General features: G+C 36.5%; 1 protein-coding gene across 1 annotated transcript; it reads right to left on the bottom strand.

Moving 5' to 3' along the window:
• Positions 1 to 1,513: 1,513 nt before the first annotated feature.
• Positions 1,514 to 2,632, bottom strand: LOC133295495 (uncharacterized). Its single transcript, XM_061494337.1, has one exon. It carries the CDS (start codon positions 2,630 to 2,632, stop codon positions 1,514 to 1,516), a length of 1,119 nt encoding a protein of 372 aa, XP_061350321.1.
• Between the last annotated feature and the right edge of the window lie 230 nt (positions 2,633 to 2,862).

Raw genomic sequence — 2,862 nt, 5'->3', positions numbered from 1 at the left:
AAACACTTGAGAGGAAGCCTTGTGAGGGAGAAAGACACTTTCTTTGTGAGTTGTAGCCACTGTTTTGTAAGGTTTGTGAGCTGACTTTTGGTGTGAGGGAGTGAAAGGCATTTTCCTTGCATTTAGTGCTTCAAGAATCCATTTTGTGGAGGAAATGACCTAGCTTGTAAACCAAATTTGTGGCCTTGTTGAGACAGAGCTGTTGGGTGGTGTAAAGAGCTTCAAGGCACTTCCTTTATTCTGTTTTGAGCCATTGGGTATGCACCACTACCTTTGTTCTTGAGTTTCTATGTTAAAGATTGAGTTTTGGCATGTTAAATGAGATGAATAAGTAATTCTGTTTTGAGCCATTGGGTATGCACCACTACCTTTGTTCTTGAGTTTCTATGTTAAAGATTGAGTTTTGGCATGTTAAATGAGATGAATAAGTAACTATCAAGATCATTAGCTTAAATGTGCTTAAAAATGGTAGTTTGAACGTCTGTAAGTGTTAAAAATGGAACCTTGAAAGGATATCTTCGCAAAAATACAAAACTGCATTCTGTCGTGAAATATTTGGATATGGATATCCGGATATTGGGTCTATGATATCTGGATATGGCATATCCGGATATGTAAACATCAATGAACCTATTTTAGTAAAAATTTGATATCTGAAGCTACATAGCTCCAAATTGAGTGTCGTCTAGACTTATGTGAAGCTAAGATATAGGGTTACAACCTTGTAAAATTTCATAGCCATTGGATAAGTGGTTTGATCGCAGTGTTAGTTTGAAGTAGCGTCTTGGTTGTTGGAAATTCAGTTTAGAGCTGTCACTTTGCGAAAAACATAACCGGAGTTATACAACTCCAAACGAGACATAGAATATGTCGTTGGAAAGCTTGAAATGTATAGTTTAACACATTTAAATCTTAGAATTTTTGGGAAAGAGTTGCAACTGCAGTTTTAAAAATGGTAAAGGCATTTTGTGCTTGGGGACTATAGGAGAAGCCTGTAGTACGCTAAACGAAAAAGAAAACATGTTCAATTTGACATGAAATTGTAAGATATGATTATTGATGATGTGTTTGCCATTAAACCAGATTGTGACTCGTTGGATTATTTGGTTGTTGGTGACCACGTTGATACCAAGTTGGCCATTCCTACGTGTGATATTGCCAGTCCTTTGACACCTATCACATTTACTAGCTATTGTATATGCATCCTTAAAAATGCTTGGCCAATAAAAGCCAGATTCCAATACCTTGGCAGCAGTCCTCACCCCACCATAATGACCTCCATATGGAGAGCTATGACAGCTGTGCAGAATTTGGTTTTGCTCCATTTCTGGAACACATTTTCTCAAAATCTGATCTGCGCATTTTTTAAATAAATGAGGTTCATCCCAAAAATGAAATTGCACATCATGGAGAAATTTCTTTCTCTTATGTGTGTTCAAATCATCAGGCATCACACCTGCAGCCAAGTAATTGGCAAAATCAGCATACCAAGGGGTGCTTGAGGCACTTATGGCTAACAAAGATTCAGCAAGCAATTTTCAAATGAATCTCTAAATACAGTGAAGTCATCCATGAAGACTTCTACATACTCATCAATCATGTCATTAAAAATGGCAGTCATGCACCTTTGAAAGGTGGCAGGGGCATTACAAAGCCCAAAAGACATTCTCCTAAATGCAAATGTGCCATATGGACATGTGAATGTTGTTTTATGCTGGTCCTCTGGAGCTAAGGGTATCTGGTTATAACCAGAATACCCATCAAGGAAGCAAAAATATTCTTGGCCAGCAAGCTTGTCAAGCATTTGATCTATGAAGGGTAAGGGGAAATGGTCTTTTTTAGTGGCTGCATTTAATTTCCTAAAGTCTTGACAAATCCTCCAACCGGTTATGGTTCTAGTTGGAATAAGCTCATTTTTTTCATTGAGCACAACTGTGATACCTCCCTTTTTAGGGACACAGTGCAAAGGACTTACCCAACTACTATCACAAATGGGATATACCACACCAGCATCCAACCATTTAATCACTTCCTTTTTTACCACTTCTTTCATGGTTGGATTGAGCCTTCTTTGAGGCTCAATAGAACTGGAATTTTCATCAACTAGCCTTATCCTATGCATACAAAAAGAAGGGCTAATGCCTCTAATATCAGCCATGGTCCAACCAATGGCTTTCTTGTGATTTTTAAGCACATTTAGGAGCTGATTTTCCTCATTATTTTTTAGGGCAGCAGCTACAATTACAGGGAGGGTATTATCTCTTCCTAGAAAAGCATATTTAAGGTGAGTTGGGAGTTCTTTCAACTCCACTTCAGGTGGTTCCACAATGGAAGGTTTAAGAGGTTTGGTGATTCTCTCATGAAGTCCTAGGGACTCAAAATGTTTATTACCAAAGAACTTAGTAGGATAAGACTTCAATGCACATGCATGATCATGATTAGATGCATTATTTTCATAAAATTCAAAAATGGCAGAATCACATGCAGAGTCATTTATTTCAAAATTTTCTTGTAAATGGGCAGCAACCAAATTATCAATTACAGATATAGCAGAACAATCATCAACATCATCATCTACATATTTCATGGCTTTAAAAACACTAAAGGTCATAGTGTCATCATTTACCCTCATTGTTAACTCTCTTTTTTTAACATCTATCTGTAACATCCCACATAATTATTAAAATATATAATTGCTATGTGGAATAGGGATACTTAGGAAAATTCTGGATTTTATGGTTTTTGGTAGGGGATTATTGTGAGTTAGGGAATTTACTTGAATTATAATAATAGATGAGAATTTATTTTAGACATGTGAGATTTGAGTTAAAAGATATAAAAAATAAATTAGTGGTAGCATAT

Source organism: Gastrolobium bilobum, unplaced genomic scaffold (genome assembly GCF_033153095.1).
Source record: "Gastrolobium bilobum isolate Gb01-03AN ecotype WA unplaced genomic scaffold, APGP_CSIRO_Gbil_v1 utg286, whole genome shotgun sequence".
Lineage (NCBI taxonomy): Eukaryota > Viridiplantae > Streptophyta > Magnoliopsida > Fabales > Fabaceae > Gastrolobium > Gastrolobium bilobum.
Note: the sequence above shows the minus strand (reverse complement) of the source record. Positions and strands in the feature narration are given on the sequence as shown.